A 16,464-nucleotide genomic window follows, 5' to 3' on the forward strand; every position below is an offset into this window, starting at 1 on the left:
ATTCAGCTTTTCAAATCCATTTCTGTGTATTTAGCTGGATTTTTTATTTTTTTAAATCCATGTTCAATGGGAAAATAAGGTAAATAAACTATTCTGACCACCTTTGGTGGCTATGAGCATCTGCTAGTGACGTATGCTTAAATTACCAAAAGAGTTTGATGGAAGGGGGTAGTTTTCAACACAAAGCAGTGGAGCCTAATATGCTACAGTTTGTTGACTGGTTGAAAGAATCATAACTTCCTTTGTGACTTGACACTAAGAGCAAAGTGGCAACAGCGTCATAGACAGATTTATCATGGATTATTTGTTGTTTTAAACCGCATGTCAAGAAGAATATAAACTGCTGGACAACCATGATTCTCCTCCTTTATTTCCACTTGTTTTTATTTTTCTTGGCATAGTTCAAGGAAGGTGTTGCACCATTATAAAGTCACAGTATTCTGAAGTTAATGGATTTCTTTCTATCTGGCCAATATTCAACCTATCAGGTGAGCCTTCGGTTGGCAATGTGACAAACCATCCCGTACCAACCAGGACCAGGAATGGTGGAAACGGGGCAAAGGGCCACCAAGTGCTTGAAATGTCTAGATAAAATAAAATAAAAATGGTAAAAATCGCATCGAGAGGAACCAGTTGAGGTGGCTAGGGCATCTGGTCAGAATGCCTCCTGGATGCCTCCCTGGTGAGGTGCTCCAGGCACGTCCCTCTGGGAAGACCCGGGACATGCTGAAGGAATTCTATCTCTCGGCTGGCCTGGGAACGCCTTGGGATCCTCCCCACAGAGTTGGCAAATGTGGCTGGAGGGGAGGGAAGTTTGGACTTCCCTGCTTAGGCTGCTGCCCCCACGACCTGACCCCGGATAAGCGGCAGAAGATGGATGGATGGTAATAAAAAGAAACATGGCTTTATTCTATTTTAATCATTGTTGAATTTCAGCTGTGAAGATTTCATGGCTTGAGCTTCACTAATGTACAAGTAAAAAGTCATGTACAAGCTTGTCCCATTTTGTAGTGAGATCTGCTTTACACAATTTTGCACCTCTTTTGCACCTTTGCATTTGAAGTGGTTAACTTGTTTACCCTCATGTATTTTCTGCTGATGTCTTCTGTCGGTTATGAGAGTTAAAAAACAATAGCCAGTTACAATGGTATTAAGTATGCCAACGACAAACAACAGATAAAAGGGTGCACTATATTAAAAATGGATTTATTTTCATGCAACGTCTGCATAAGGTCAGTTATGATGCCACAACTGTAGGTTCCACGTAGGTCAGCAGCTGCTTGACGCACACCTCTTCAAGATCCGACGTATTCCCCTGCGTGGACCTCAGATACCTGGAAGTACTCACTTACGATTGGTCAGTTTGGGAGTATTGCTGCATTCGATCTGACAAAAAGCTTGGAAGTTGAAACTGGGAATGACGCCATAAATGAGTTAAGAGTTCAAAGTTCACGTTGACAAAGTAAAACAACTTTTACAACAGTTCCGAATGTTAGCAGAGAGACTACATTCAACACTTTTATTTTGCGTTTTGGACATGAACACATTTTGTACACTTAATCTCTGTGTAAAAGTTACAAAGCAATACCATTAAGTCTAATTTATGTACAATTAAACAAGTACATTTAGGCATAAATTATGTTTACTCTTGGTTTCACTCAACATTGGTTGGGCAGCCGTATGTAAACTGTAGGTCCTCATTGTGACTTGAGACAGTCATTAACCAAATTAAAAAGGAGCATTAACATAGAAGAATAATATATCATAAATTAAATTGTCCTCATGTACAGCAGTTAATCACACTTGCTTTGCAAATGTTTCACCACAGTTTCCTTTAATATGAAATACTTGTGCATCTAATGTATTGTCTTATCTGGGACCATCTTAGCATTTTAAACATAGAAACACCTGACTTTTTTTGTTTAAAAAATTAGACTCATTGCTTCATAACTGTACTAATAGATATTGATAAATATACTCTACATTGTCTATACTCTAGTCTTTTCTTTTGCTCGGTTCAACTGTTGCGATAATTATTTACCCCAGAAATTCTCCGCAGCACTTTCAACAAAAAGAGGACTAGAAAACATTAAAATTGTAACATCTAATAAAATAAGTAAAGGATGACTGGTGATTACATCATGACTTTATGCAATTTATTCCATATTTTCACTTTTAAACAAATAACATTACATTAAAATTTACTTACGCAAAGGAGCCGCAAGTGCTGATGGGATACACAGCTCAGTTTACTTGACTTCCAACATGGCGACTCTCAGCATGTAGAGTTTTGTTTGGGCGCATAAGTCGCAGATTGTTGAAACGGTGAGATCGCCAGATAGTTTTTTTTTTGTTGTTGTTAGTCTTAAAGCCATAATATCCTCAGCATCTTTCTCATTTTCTACGCTAATCTGGTTTCCGGAGTATTTTGGGTGATGTTTCGTCGCGGAGCTGCAAAGAAAGAGCACAACAGCAAACCTGTGAAGAAAGATGTCAGTGACAGCGACAAGTACGCCGACCTCTTGGTTTTCGGCTATGCCTGCAAACTCTTCCGAGACGACGAAAGGGCTCTTTACAACGATCATGGCAAACATCTTATCCCATGGATGGGGGACAAGAGCATCATGATTGATAGGTCGGTTGAACAAACACAGACCACAACGTAATGCTAACTATCTGTCCTGTCGGTAGCCTTGTTCAAAATTCAAGGGACTGCTCGGAGTATGTACAGCAGAAGCTCGGGAATACATGTACCTGACGACGAAATGTTTAACTTTTTTTATGCTTACTTGCTTGTCTCTGGATGTCTCAAGAATGGCAACAAATATATGGAGTTTCGACAATAATATGCTAACATGCAAATGCCTTTTATTTGTGGCTAATGTTAGCCATAACAGGCCTGTCAGTGATTTATACGTGTCTGCCAGATTCTGGCTAGTCTGATAGAGAAATATAGGTAAAAACAGAGGGAAGGTCTATTATCTTAATTTTATAACTGATTGGGACATGGCCACAATCTTAGCATCAGAGTCAGAGCTTTTTGACTGGGGCTTAGGTTGAATTAAATGTATATTCTGAGTTGGCTTTAGTAAAACACGAGACAACAACAACAACAAAATCTATTATACATCAAACCACTCGGGTTAGTTAAGGAAATAGGCTTTTGCATTGTAGCATGTTGGGAGAATTTTCTCTGGAAAATCAATTTCACACTTGGATAATATGATATCAACACTGACTCAGTATTTCTGTCCCCCTCAAACAAAGTTTCACCTTAAATTTTAAGTGAACAAGTTGCTGAGAGAGAATTTAGTTTTTTATGTTTTTTTGAGATTTACTAGACCAGAGCAAATTCTATCCCTGACCTAAGTCCTTGTAGTCAAGGTGATTCAAAATGTCCAAGTATTGATGAACCCTAAAATGAATAACAAAACATGTTAATGAGTTGAGTCTCTTTAACATGTTTCTGTAGGTAATATCATGTTTTTATGCATACATATATATATATATATTATAAACAAAATATTCAATAAAGTATTAGAAAAGAAATGTGTATGCAGAAATGCTTCACCTACTTGAATCACTTTGGTCTGCATTGGCCCAACTTATGTTTCATTTGTACACAATTTGTATGTGTGTCTTTATCACGTAACCCAATTTTTCCCCAGCAAGTTAGGCTTAGGGGTCCTTCCAAACCCCGAATGCCAACCACAGCAACCCCATTACTTTGTCTTCATGAAGAAACTGCAACAGAGAGATGGCGTAGAGGGACGAACCCTGGAAAATGTCGTCCATTTGGGTTCTTACGGATAGGTATTTATGTGCTCGGGTTTGTGTGAATGTAACTTTCATTGCAGATTTAGAAGTATTGATGAGAGTTACAGGGGGGAATTAAACCCTGTAAGGTAAGAGGCGAGTTGCTTTGTTTGTCTTTCCTTTTTCCATTTTTTTCTCCTTTTTATTTTATTTTGAATGTAGGGTTGTTGGATTGTAAGACATGTCCAGGAAGAAAATATTGGCAGAAATTTTCTAGGTTTATTAAGATTTAGCCCAAGGACATACATTGGTAATTAGTGAGTATTTTGAAAACATTTTTAGACCTTCTAGTTTCCGGCAGTTATGCTTTCTCACAGCAGAAGGTAGACCAGTTTTGATCTTGTGTATTGTGGGTTGTTTATTTCCCACTACCTTGGTAAGTAGGTATATGATTTTGTATCGAAAGGTTAGTCTTTTTTCTTCTCCTCTAATCATGTTTATCATCCAACAGATACGATGGGCGGGGTCACTTACATGACCTGTCAGAGTATGACAGCGGGTCATGGAATACATCCTACCAGCTTTCGGAGGAAGAAGCCAGGATTGAGGCCCTGTGTGATGAGGAGAGGTACCTGGCCCTGCACACTGACCTGCTAGAAGAAGAAGCAAGACAAGGTGAGCAGGAGACCTTTTGACACCCATCTGCAATGTTCATAATTAAGACTTAAAAGACAGAGTACCGGTCGACACTTAGTCATACTATACTTCTATTAGACTTCATAGAAAACACTAACAATCTCGTAGCAAATTAGCTTATTTTGGGAAATATTAACTTGATGTTAGACAGAAAACTAGCAAAAAAGAGTTTATAACCATATTGATAAAATTGGGGTATGTGGATGGTAGGGCTGTGACTATATGCTTTTGTCCCGATTCGATTCCGATGTTTTGGGTGCCGATTCGATTTAAATTGCGATTCACACAATTCTTTGATATTGATGATTTTTGTAGATTAAAAACAAAATAAAGGTGCAAAACTTTTTCTTTTTTTTTTTTTTTTGCTCGTCGTTTTTCCTGATTTCAATGAGGAAAAAAAACAACACAATAAGCCAGACCATCATTCTGCTACTATAATGCCCATGAAGACAAGTAAAAAGATCAATAAAAACAAAAAAAATGACAAAAATTTTATTGTCGATTATTTTTATTTGTTTGAAGAAAAAAATCGATATTTTTAACAAAAAAAACTATTTTAAAATTGTGAAACGAAAAAAATCCAGATTACCAATTTTTCGATTTGATTTTCCCACCTGTAGTGAATGGACTGAGGGTTAACCTACAGTGAAGTTTAGCCGATGGTAACATTAAGACCACTTAGTTAATGTTACAGAGCATCTCCTTTGCCTTTCATCATCAGTGTCTTTGTTAGAATACAGTATAATATTTAACTTGAAAAATCTAACGCAACTTAGCAGCTAACGTTCCTCTTCTTAGACTACTCTTGTAGTTTAGCATGCTTAACTAATGAAGTTTAATCGGGCTCCACCTCTTGTCGCTACACTCTGCATGCTGTGTTCACTTGCAGAGCAGATGTCTTGACAGCATGGTAGCCTGCTGCTGCTGTGCTTCTGGAGGTAGCAGTGCAGGTTCAGTTAAGAAATTTTGATCTTGTGGCATCTAGCCACTGAGTCAGCATAGAGAAAAAAAAACTGCAGACTGATGGTTATCAGTGTTGATTCTGCACACATCGATTTACATTCATTTTTTCACAATGCCACTATACACCAAGCTGACAAGCTGCCGGGAACATCTGGCGCTTTCGTAAACATCTGTCTCCCTTGTGTTTTCAGTATGAAATGTATTGTGTGCATCGTCAGATCACATCAACACCATTGTCTCCAGACAATTCAGCACATTGAATTAGAGTTGTCCGCATGTGGCCTCTTTCAGATATCGGTTGCACCCTAACAGTGATAGAGAGAAAACTTAAGTCCCCCCTTTTTCCTGTTAAGACATTTACACATGTAAAACAGGATCACATGCTACAGGAGCAGGGATGACAGGACGTGTTGATTCTCACTGAGACATCATTCTGCAGCAACTGATAGTAGCATGAAGAACAAACTAAAGACAACAAAACAGAAAAATAAAGAACACAGTTGTCCCATCTGTGAGCAATGCATTGCTTATCCATGTGTATAAAAGCCATTGAACATGTTTAAAAGCCAAATGAAAGGATTTATTCATGACTTCTTCCCTCTCGACTGATCAGAGGCAAGTTCCATCGCTCACTTAACATGCTCACTGAAAAACAGGTGAAACTCTTGTGTAATGCATGCAGGTTGCACTTTTACACAGTTTACACACAAAAACACACACACACAGAAAAGTTTTGTGTTCTTTTTCCACCACGGCTTTCTGCTGTGGAAAAAGAATTAGAGAAATGTTGAGTTAATATTTGATAAATACTGTTAATAACCAGCTATCTTAGGTTATTCACTTTGTTGTGCATGCTCTACACAGTATATGAGTCAGGTCCAGTTTGTTTTTTCTCAGAACATCCCTCATGCTTTCTTTCATTAATTAATTAATTAATTAGTTAAGAAACTGACTCTGACTGTAGACTTACATTAAACATCGACTGCTGCAAATGCAGTAATACTAACTGGCCCTCAGTTTCAAACACATCTACAGTGTCTGAGGACAGGGTTAAAGCATCACTGTGCGGTACCAGGAACCAATAAATGACCTTTGCCACTTCCTTTTCTCAGGATTGGGACCAAGTGCATGCTCGAATTGCCTTTTTCATGCAGGTCAAGATGATCTTCTCTTTTCTCCCACCATGTGCACATTTCATCGATTATAGAGTAACTAATTATAGTGTGGATCTTTTTTGGTGGATAATTACAAATTTGTATAAAAAAATGTAATCACCCACTGATTACCGTCCATCTCTTTCTGTGTCTCCCATTAAAGGCATTTTCAGGTTTGTTTTTAAAATGGACCGTTTCACTCGGTTTAAGAGCTGCCATTGAAGCTTTTGATGCTAGAATATCTTGGGTTGGATCTCAGTCATTTTACATTAAAGTAAAAAAGTTTGGATGACAAAACAACCTTCTGAAAGGCAGATATAATGACTGCATTTGAATTAAGAAACCACCATTTTAAGTAAAATATGGATTCCTGTACTCAAACTGAAGGGACAGAATGACTCAGCTAATCGCTCATGTCACACACACACACACACACACACACACACACACACACACACACACACACACACACACACACACACACACACACACACACACACACACTCTCACTCTCTTTCTCCCTGCAAAAGGTTCATCCCCCAGGATGTTATACCCTTGAATTTAGAGGACTGACCCCATCCGTTCAGTCTATTACCCATCTGTTCTCTGATGGGAAAGTGAGAGCATGACAAATATTGATAGATTTTCAAATTAATTTAAATTAAAAAGGGATTTAACCATCAAAAATGTGTTTAATAAAAGTTCATTCTCTTTGTTCTTTCAGTATTCTCGCACAGTCTAAATTAACTTGTAATAATCTAATATCAAACATTTAACAATATAATGTCCTGGGTATCCCCACTAGTTACTGAGTCCGTTTGATACGACTTACAACACCCAGATTTGTTAAGTATTCGATTAAACCTGGTTCAATTTTATATCAATTCAGTTACATACGTATTTATGTAATAAAACCCAAATTTTCTTGAACATTAAAGGTGGAGTATGCAAGATTTTCAATATTTTCAAAATAAATTAACTAATAAAATAACTACAATCATAATTAGAAAGTTTTTTGAACATGTAGGTTCCAGTCTGTTCATATTTGATGTGTTATTAAATTACAAGTTTAATTAATGACGCAATGACAAAAAAACACTTTTTTTTTTTTACTGGTAGGCAAACATTTGAGGAGGGTCTTTGTCATTAATTAAACTTGTAATTTAAGAACACATCAAATATGGACAGACTGGAACCTACATGTTTAAAAAAAAAACCCAACTATCTAATTATGATTGTAGTTGTTGTTTTAGTTAATTTTCTTTTTAAATATTGAAAATCTTACATACTCCACCTTTAAAGATATTCTGATTATTATCTTTCTAAAACAATGAACCTATTTCCATGACCAGTAGAATCAGATATGTGGGAGTAATTGGATAATTGTGATAATCTGATATTACACATCTGCATGCCACTTCCTGTTATTTTCAAAACACCCAGTGTTTGATTGAGCATGGAAAACCCACATCCTCAGTGTAAACTGTTTAGCTGGGAGGTTATAAGCTGCTAAATAGTGGACAGGTTAATGTAATCCAGTGGTGAATGAAAAAGACTTACAATTTGGCATAACCTCATCGAGAGAAGCTGATATTCTGTGTTCAGCTGTGAACATAATCCACCAAAAAAACATTTTATCTTTCTTATGTCCAACCTAACATTTAGAAATTTTATTTCAAAATTGAGATTTTTGTTTTAACATTTTTTTTTTGTATTTGAGGATTTCAGATTTTTGCATGATTTCAATTTTAATTTGATTCCAATCAATTTTTTTAAACCCAATTTTGTATTATAGTAAGCAGCCATCATAAATACCTGTTTTGTCCTGGAACTTATAAAGACATCATTGTGCAGCATTTTCCAAATAAAACAATAACTTCACCTCGGTGAAACGCTATACATGAGATATTACAGAGAAACAAAACATTGGCCTTAAACCAGTGATAAACAGATCCAGGAGCGATTTGTTTGTGCTGTGAAAGCAATCTGACCCAACAGCATGCTATACTCTGCAAGTTTTGTGCTAAATGACTCCCGCTGCATGGCACAGTTTTTATCCTGGGACGCGAGTGAAATCAACATTTGCTTGCAGCTACATGGACTGACTCACGCTCTGACTTAAGTTACTAAGATGGTTTGTTGCCAGATATTCAGGCCGACAGGGTGTCGAGTTTATGTTTACCTTTCTGTTCTCGCCTGAGATGCGTCTCTGCTGTTAATGTTCTCCCGTGGCTTTTGGCAATTCATTTTGATTTTCATGTCGTTTCTCTTTGATTAAAAAAAAGAAACTGAACCAAAGGAAAACAGGGCAAGCTAAGCAACTTCAATTACATGGCTTAGAGCAAATAAACTTTGGGTTTCTAAAATGCCATGATGATGTCAAAAAGTATTTAGTGGCACCTTCTGAAGCCACTAATTTTAAGCAGTGCATTTAAATACTATTAACACTTACGTAGTATGTGGTTACTCTGTTGTAGTAAACAATGCTCAGTGTCACTGAACAAAAAGATGTACATTGTTGTCATTTCTCTCTGTTTCTCTGTGTTCTTATGTTTCACAGAGGAGGAGTACAAGCGTCTGAGTGAGGCTCTGGCTGATGAAGGCACTTACAATGCAGTGGCCTTCAAGTACACCGCTGAGTACTATGACCCCTCACAGCCCACAGAGGAGGAGGAAGCTAACAAGGAGTCTGGTGAGAAGCTGTTAGTTGCACATATATGGTGTTGATTGGAAGAGCGGAGCATAACCAGGATTATGGGTACATACAGCATTTATTAGTGGAGGTATTGTGACACGTCACAGGAGCTGGTGAATGGAGATTTGTAAAGAGAACGCAGTCCAGCTGTTTGCCTCTATTGTGGCACGTTAGGTCACAAAGATTTGCTTTGAGCTTCTGGTTTTCAGAACAAAGTTTGTTACATATTCTGCGAGATGCGAGGACTTTGCTTTTGCTTTCAAGGCTGCAAGAACAAGAAAAAAAAATCTGATTTGTCTGGTCCATTCACACTCCAGAGAAGCTTCGTCTGCAATGATGCATGGGTTCATATTTAACAAGAAACTTTATCTGTGGCAGGGTAGGTTGTAAAATTGTTCGTACTTTTTCTCACCGCCTTGACCAGCTGTTTCATCAAAACGATCCGGTTTATCTGCATCAACAAAAATGGAGAAGCAGCAGCTTTCTTCTCCATGCCTTTTCCATGTTAAACCACGCCCACCTCAAATGTCCGACCAATCACACAGTACTTCTCGGAGCCCTGCAAGAAAAAAAAAGTGCTGCCAGCCTGATGTGTTGAACTGTCTTCACCCACGTCTACGAGAACAAAATGATGTCATTTTCTTCTCGGGGCCTCGAGGACAAGAAAAAACATTCTAACTCATCATGGAATATGTAGCAGTCTGTAATGTGGATATAGAATTTATATGCACTGTTGTTAGGAGTTTATGTGTTCAACAGCTGATAGTGAGCCAAAAAACTATGTTTATAATACTAACTAAAGGCAATTTGTGATTTCAGTTCAAAATTTGCAGTGTGAATGCTGCTATGAGCAGTTCTTTGGCAATATTTGATAATTAATTTACGGAGAAAAAAAAAAAAAAAGCTTGTGTTTACATTGCTGCTTCAGCTTTACATTCATACTGAAGGCGTTCCTCTGACTCTGAACAAGCACTGGAATAGCTTTGGTTAAAAAAGACATCGATGTGATCCTAGTCCTCTTACCACTATTGGGACCTTAGTTGTCCAAACATATGTAACGTCTCACACACACACCTGTTTTTGTGAGGATCTTCATTGAACTTCATCCATACCAGAATGTTTTCCTCTAATATTACTCCTCATCTATTATGATCTGAAGGCTGCAAAGAAGATCTGGCTTTCAAACAGACCTTTAACCATGACTTTACCCTAAATGTCCTTTCTTTCAAGGCTTTATATTAAAAAATATCCTCAAAAAGTGTGATTTAAAAGTGCATGCACATACATTTCAGCAAGTTCAAATATTTGAAGGCGATATTGCCAGAGGCACTTCTGGTAGCTGGACAGGTAAGTAGACTAGATGCTTCTTTTTCTCTTAGGTAATCTTTTTTTTTTTTTTTTTTTTCTTTCTTTCCTTTTTGTGTAAATTAAAATGCCTCCTGATGTCTGTGAAGTTTACCAGTGTAATAAGTTGCTGTGGCTCGCATCTTAGTCGTCATGTAGGCATGTGTTTTTCACTTGATCACAAATGCAGATTTATTTAACAAAAACATTCCCAGAACAATGCAAATTATTACGCTCAGAGACCTTGTTAGAGCTTTTAGAAATATGCATACACACAATAACAACATAAACCCGATCATGACGGCTGTTATTTACCCCCGAATGAAAGCCAAATAAGCCAGAAGGTTAATAGCAGGATGATTTATATGCTCTCTGTCAAAACATGACACGTATTTCTCAATGTTGGCCTCTGTGAATATTATTTCACAATGCTGTTGTTGATTTAACTTTCCGTCATAATGAATTTTATTATTCTGCAGGGTCTGTTAGCTGAATTTAGTTCAATCTGGTTGGTCTTCGATGACTCATTTAGCCATGAGCAGACAGGTATTTTAATGTGTTGAATTTATTGAGGCCATAGGTCTGAAGACCGAATTCAGCAAATAAAAAGAAATTACGGTTTTTGCGGTTTCATGAGTATAAAACTTTATCAACTGTGAAAATAAAAGATAAGTCATAATAAAAAGGCACAATTAAAATTTTGGGCCCGTTAAGGTTATCATAGAATTAGTTATGATGTGAATTATTCACTTTAGGCCACTCTCAAGTCCAACCACAAGCTCAAATTCATATTGCACTGTACATGTCAAGACAAATAAAGTAGTTAAACCTGCACTTTTTACTCTGCATTGCACCTTTGTGCTCAGTTAAAGGGCTTCTTTATCATCCTGCAAACTTCTTGCAATACTGTATTAAAAATTGAATCACTTCTCTACCTGACCTCTGTGTAGTTGTCAACATGAAAGTATAGGCTTGAAGGTATTTTTACTGATATGTCTGTGGAGTGGAGAGATTTGGTGGAGGAAATTTGTTTGATTAATTTAAAAGAAAATGTTTGAGGCATTCAGTGCAAAGCTTCAGTCCACCAAGCTGCAGTGGAGATATCTAATAGGACATCACAGATTTTGCTTCAGATGATTACCACAATCAGAATTTTTGTGTTTCAATGTCTCCATATGCACAGAGGAAGCAGAGCCGGAGGATAGTGAAGAGCCATTCATTGCTCCCGTAGGACTTGATATCCCTCCAGATGTGGAACTGGTGAGTGCTGGAGTTACTGCTGCCCTGTGCATATTGACATCTTATTGTGGATGTGTATGCAGTATTTATGAAGGCACTATGTGTCTTTTAACCAGAGATGTAACCGTGCTCAAAAATCACGATTTGATGAGTGCTTCTGTGTTAGACACACTTTACTACAGCAGAGCACCATAGCTTCACAGTAAGAAGGTCGCTGGTTCAAGCCTCAGCTGGAAGGAGGCCTGAGCAGCGGCCTTGCTTTGCGGAGTTCACATGTTCGCCCTGTGTATGCCTGGGTTCTCTCCAGGTACTCTGGCTTCCTGCCACCACCCTAAAGCATTAATGTTAGGTTGATTATTGATCCCTTTAAATTCTTCTTAGGAATGAATGTGAGTGGAAATGGTTGTTTGACCCTCTGTGTTGGGCCTGGGATGGACTAGCGACCTATCCAGGGCGTAACCTCTCACCTTATGAGTGCTGTGATAGCCTCCAGCTTTCCTGTGACCCTTAGTTGGATTTAATGGTAGAGAATAAATGAATGTTTTATGATTTTTTTTTTGTCCTTATGGTTTTTTAACAATCAACAAAAATGGATGTTAACATTTGAAGACTGACAATTTGACAAGTTTATGGAGATAGATAACCCTTACAAACAAGCCGCCTTTTTATTTTAGTTTTTGTGTTATGTTATGTCACGTTTTATGTCACGTCATTGTACCATCCCCGTACTGGCCACCTACTTCACATCATAATGAGGGAATGTGAAGCCTAATTTATGTATTTTAATGTCACAAAAGAACCTGAATTGATTTAACAAGCATTTAAAAAAAAAATTGAATTAGCTAACTAATTAATTGACGGAGCTATCACTTAAGCTGATTTGGAAATTCCTGAATGAGGGAAATTTACAATTTCTCAAGATTATTTTACAGCAAAAGCAATAAGTTTAGGGAGATCCTGACACAACTCGAGAGTTATTATTTTTTTTTTTTTTATTTAGATGAAATTGGATATTTCTTCTTTCCTCCTAGTAAACGTTCTTGGCGTGTCCCACTTCAACAGCATCATAAACTTTGTATGTACATTTATACTGCAGATGATGATATATAATGGATTACACTTAATGTTGACCAACCATCCAAACAAAAATGTTATATAACTAAACTGAAATATTAAAATTGTTGTTGCGTTACTTTTTCTTGTATCTGCAATTAGAGCCATTATAACTCCTTCCAACTGCCACTTTCTTATGCATGAGAAGAAAGACAACATTTGATGCTGTCATGAACTGCATGCATTTATAACAGCCAAGCCATCCTTGTATGTGTGTGTAGCTTCATGTAGCTTCACTGGATGATATGCTAATATAATTACTTTCAGTTTCTTTGATTGTACATTTGTTTATTTTCAAGGAATATCTGTTTACTTCATCAATTTCACCTATGTGCATTTGTATTTGGTGTGTTTTGATGTGATCCTTTTATCCATAGGCCTGTTGTTTTAGTCTTTTAATGTTTGACATACTGAAATATTCTGCTGTAACCTAATTTCACCATAAATAGTGCATTCACATAAAGTTGTATGACAGAACTTGCATGTAATCTCTAAACGTGCCTGACTAAATATGATTGATTAAATAATGAAAACAATCAAAATACTGTCCTTGGTGGCAGCAGTAAGATGAGATGAGAAGTCCCACAGCCTAAGGGAAGAAAAAAAACAAACGACCACTAAGTGTTGTGGTACAGCAGCGGATATGTCTTTATCCATTGGCAAATGGCAGCAATGTGAAGAGACTGTAGACGTGCTGGCTTCGTCCTTTCCTATTCTTTGGGCTTTATGCATACATCAAACTTTACAAATATGTCTGATGCTCAGTAGCGAGTAGCATTAATCCACTTTTCATTGTACCAACTTGCTATATTTCTATGCAGATTTAATAATCTAATATTTCCTCTAGATAGACAGTTTATCTGAGCTGTCTTAGTCAGGGTGAAATGTCATGGTCGTTGGAATTAGTCTAATGATGGACATGAATCTGCTCGTGTGTTCCACCTCAGCTCGACTGATCCAGAGACGGGGATATATAACCTCATTGACTTTGAGGATGTTTCTTAACATGCTGCTTCATTTTGCACCATGCTTCAAGACTGGTAAATGACTTCTAGTCAGATCAGTGACATTTGGCACACTTAACAGCAGATTTTTCTATGTTTGGATGTGCAGCTGTGACGGTACATGATGAAATACAGTGTACTGGTCGTGCTACACTGCATGGTCCAGGTGTGCAGAACCAGAGCCTGGGTTCTTATCAGTATCAAATTGCAGAATGTTCCTGGATTTCACCTCATTTCTCAGAGGCTTATTTATTAATCACATTCATCTCTATTTCACAATCATCAAGCTGGTAAGCTTGAATTATTTATAGAACATGAAAAACTGCCTTTATTATAGCCGATAATAATCTATTAATATGAGTGTACCTGCACTGGTTTTCATGCCTATCCTTAGGGTATACTGCGGACATCTTCATTTGTCATTATTAATTTTTTAGCCTAATTTGATTTTCATTCTTTTTTTTTTTTTTTTTTTTGTCTTGTCCAGCATTTAAGCAAGCAGACTGATGTTCTGGATGCTGTCTGTGTTCTGCTGAGCAAATTTATTTAGTCAAGGGGAACTTTTATAGATGTAATGATCCCCTTGTATTTTTTGATTCTTATTTTATTTTTCTATTTGCTTTGGATAATAGCTTGTATTACAGCAGTTTAGGCTGCTGGACCTGACCGGAAAGGACAGGAAAGGGGCAGAAAGAGAACAGAAAAGAGAACATAAAAAACAAAAGAAAGAGATCAATGCATACACGTATATGCACATACATACCCACCTACACACATAAATATATACACCCACACAAGCCAACTCTAGATTCACGGTCCCTGTGGAGAACAAAACCATTGACAATCAGGAGGACCAGAAACTAGCAAGTTAAATCAAAAAGACAGAAAGAGAGCTACCTGCTGTTAATGAATAAACTTGCTGGATGACTCAGTGACTGTGACACATGCAGAACATTTAGAGTGGAACGTGTTTAGAGAAGAGAGATCGTGCCAATGTGACCCCGCCCGCCTAGGGCTAGAGGCAGGCCAGGAGAACCCAGAGACCCGGGTAACCGACAGTCACCCCCAGGCACAGACCCCAACCACCCCACTCCGGAGCCAGCCATGCATCCGCCCAGGAGGTAGCGAAGGAGGTCCCCAACCAGAGTCCCCCGCAGTCAGGGGGAACAGGCCCCAGCAGGCCCAGGCCGGCAAGGGCCGATCCCGCCGGGCACCGGCCACCCAGGGCAGACAGAGCGCAGGCCCCAGGGCCCCAAGAGCCCGAGAGCAGCCCCCCGCCCCCGCAGGCAGAGGGCACAGCCCACACCGACGGAGGACCAGGATCCCCAGACCGCCACCTAGCGGCAGCCAGGTCGCACCCCAGCGCACCAGCTGCGCTCCCCGGGTACAGGACACCACCCCCCCACCACCAAACCACACACACACATACATGCATACCCTCCCTCCCCCAACACGCACTCCCCTCTTAGCCCCCATCCACACACCCCTCCACAATCCACACACATCTCCCATCACATACACAACCCCACCCCACCTCTACTCACTCACCCATACCGAGTCACACAAACCCCAACCGACCCCGCCCCCACACACGCTCACACCCCGCCACCCCATCCCTCTACTTGTACCCAACCACACATGCCCCACCAAACACCCCTCCACCACCCACAGCCCCCCCTCCAAACTTCACCCTCACTCACACATCCCATTCCGCATATACCCCCCCCCCCCCCCCCCCCCCCCACACACACACACACACACACACACACACACACACACTCTCACTTCTCCAACACGGGCACACCCCATTACATACAACCAACCCACCAACATACCCCTCCCCACACACACACACACACACACACACACACACACACACACACACACACACACACATCTACTCGTCCGCACACATCCCCATCCCCTCACCCCCCTACCCATCTATATCACCAACCCTAATCCCCCCCCCCAACCAGCCCACCATCCATCTGTAACTCCATACACCTGCTCCCACACATCCTCACCTCACCCCACCATCATGTCCCATGTGAGATACCCCAGAGGGGGCAGAGGACAGGATGGCCCCGATCAGGGCCCCCATAATTACCGCCCACCACTCCCAGCGTCCCCCCCACCACTCCACAGATGCAGCTGACCCAGCACCCCCCCAGGGCCGGCGACAACCCTCCTACAGGTCTAATGGATGACACTCTTCCCCCACCCGTACCCTCCCCCAGTAAAGCCCCGAGAATAGGGGCATGAGAGGACCCTATCGCCCCTACCTCCCCCCCGCTTATGACTGAGGGAAGTGCCACGCGGTGTTAAGAGAGGGACCACCTAAGCAGCCCCGCCCACCATACACCGCATGCCCTTCCCCCTAATCATGTAAGTTGTCAGTGTTTTGGTGTTTTGATGTCTAAGTGTAATTAAAACTGGGAGGTGAGCCGAGGCTGGGTGCAGCGATCAAGACCACCTTGATGGCCTTTCTCACCACCCAGCG

General features: G+C 39.7%; 1 protein-coding gene across 2 annotated transcripts in view; it reads left to right on the plus strand.

Moving 5' to 3' along the window:
- The first annotated feature begins 2,273 nt into the window (after positions 1–2,273).
- The window catches only part of sfswap (splicing factor SWAP), a 54,189-nt gene continuing 39,998 nt past the window's right edge, over positions 2,274–16,464 (plus strand). The window contains exons 1-4 of one of the 2 annotated variants that reach the window (XM_079256162.1): positions 2,274–2,635; positions 4,268–4,431; positions 9,130–9,261; positions 11,792–11,868. In XM_079256162.1, the coding sequence (XP_079112288.1) occupies positions 2,436–2,635; positions 4,268–4,431; positions 9,130–9,261; positions 11,792–11,868 (573 nt within the window). In that variant the 5' untranslated portion in view covers positions 2,274–2,435. Of the gene's footprint in view, positions 3,814–4,267; positions 4,432–9,129; positions 9,262–11,791; positions 11,869–16,464 lie in introns of both variants that reach the window. The other variant, XM_079256163.1, reaches the window with a different exon arrangement.

This window comes from Telmatherina bonti (genome assembly GCF_933228915.1).
Source record: "Telmatherina bonti genome assembly, chromosome: 17".
Classification (NCBI taxonomy): domain Eukaryota; kingdom Metazoa; phylum Chordata; class Actinopteri; order Atheriniformes; family Telmatherinidae; genus Telmatherina; species Telmatherina bonti.